This window comes from Cyprinodon variegatus, unplaced genomic scaffold (assembly GCF_000732505.1).
Source record: "Cyprinodon variegatus isolate N-32 unplaced genomic scaffold, C_variegatus-1.0 Scaffold694, whole genome shotgun sequence".
Classification (NCBI taxonomy): Eukaryota; Metazoa; Chordata; class Actinopteri; order Cyprinodontiformes; family Cyprinodontidae; genus Cyprinodon; species Cyprinodon variegatus.
The window spans coordinates 90541-91632 of NW_015151147.1; the positions used below are offsets into that span (position 1 = coordinate 90541).

The window sequence follows — 1092 nt, forward strand, 5'->3', positions numbered from 1 at the left end:
TTTTCTCTTGAAGATTTATACTAATCTAGAGATTTATACTAATTTCTAGATCTTTTTTTCAAGTGCATTGTCTCAATTAGCAAAGTGTCTCACTTACCAGCTCAACACTGCAAAAATGATCTCAAAATGAGTAAAAAATTTCTTAAATTAAGGGTATTTACCCTTATTTTGAGCAGGTAAATAAGATGATTTGCCAATGGAATTAGTATTTTTACTCTTAAAATAAGGTATCTAGATAAAATGCACTTGAAATAAGACAATGCAATTGTTTTTTTCTTATTTTAAGTGTAAACTGTCTTGTTCCATTGGCAAAGTGTCTCACTTAAATCCTTAATTCAAGAAAAAAATGCACTTAATTTAAGAAGAAATGACTTATTTAGATTTCATTTTTTTGCATTGAATTCAAGAAAAAATGCGTTTATTTTAAGAAACATTGCCTCATTTAGATTTACTTTTTTTGCAGTAAATATAGATTTATTTGCAGCATATGGTACACTGCAAAAACCATCTAAAAATGAGAAAAAAAATGTCTTAAATTAAGTGTATTTACCATTTATTTTAGTAGGTAAATAAGATAATTTGCCAAAGGAATGAGTATTTTTAGTCTCAAAATAAGATAATTAGATAATATTCACTTGAAATAAGACAATGCAATTGTGTTTTCTTATGTTAAATGTAAAGTGTCTCAATTACCTCCTCAATTCAAGAAAAAATGCACTTATTGCAAGAAAAAAATACTTATTTAGATTTCAATTTTTTGCAGCGTAGATGGTAAATTCTCTGCTTCTCTGATGGCAGACCTTTTGTAGGAGTAACAGGACTATTTCTTTCCTCAGGTTCAGGTAGTGGACCCGGATAAGGACGAGAACGGTCGCATTACGATGGCCCTCCAGATGGGCATGCCGCGCCTTGACTTCCACCTCAACACCTCCACCGGCGTTCTCACCTCCACGGCTGTGCTGGATCGGGAACAGATCGGCCAGTACCACTTGAGGATTGTTGCTCATGACGCCGGGGAGTTTCCTCGCACCTCCACTTCAACTCTCACCGTCTCAGGTGACTTTTGATTGGCTCTCTCTGCTTGAGAAAATT

The 1092-nt window shown here is 34.1% G+C and overlaps 1 protein-coding gene across 1 annotated transcript in view; it reads left to right on the forward strand.

The window, feature by feature from the left end:
- LOC107097416 (cadherin-23-like) overlaps positions 1-1092 on the forward strand; it is a 98947-nt gene that overhangs the window by 80473 nt on the left and 17382 nt on the right. Inside the window, exon 14 of the mRNA XM_015394554.1 lies at positions 837-1056. Within this exon, the coding sequence (XP_015250040.1) occupies positions 837-1056 (220 nt within the window). The remainder of the gene's footprint in view (positions 1-836; positions 1057-1092) is intronic.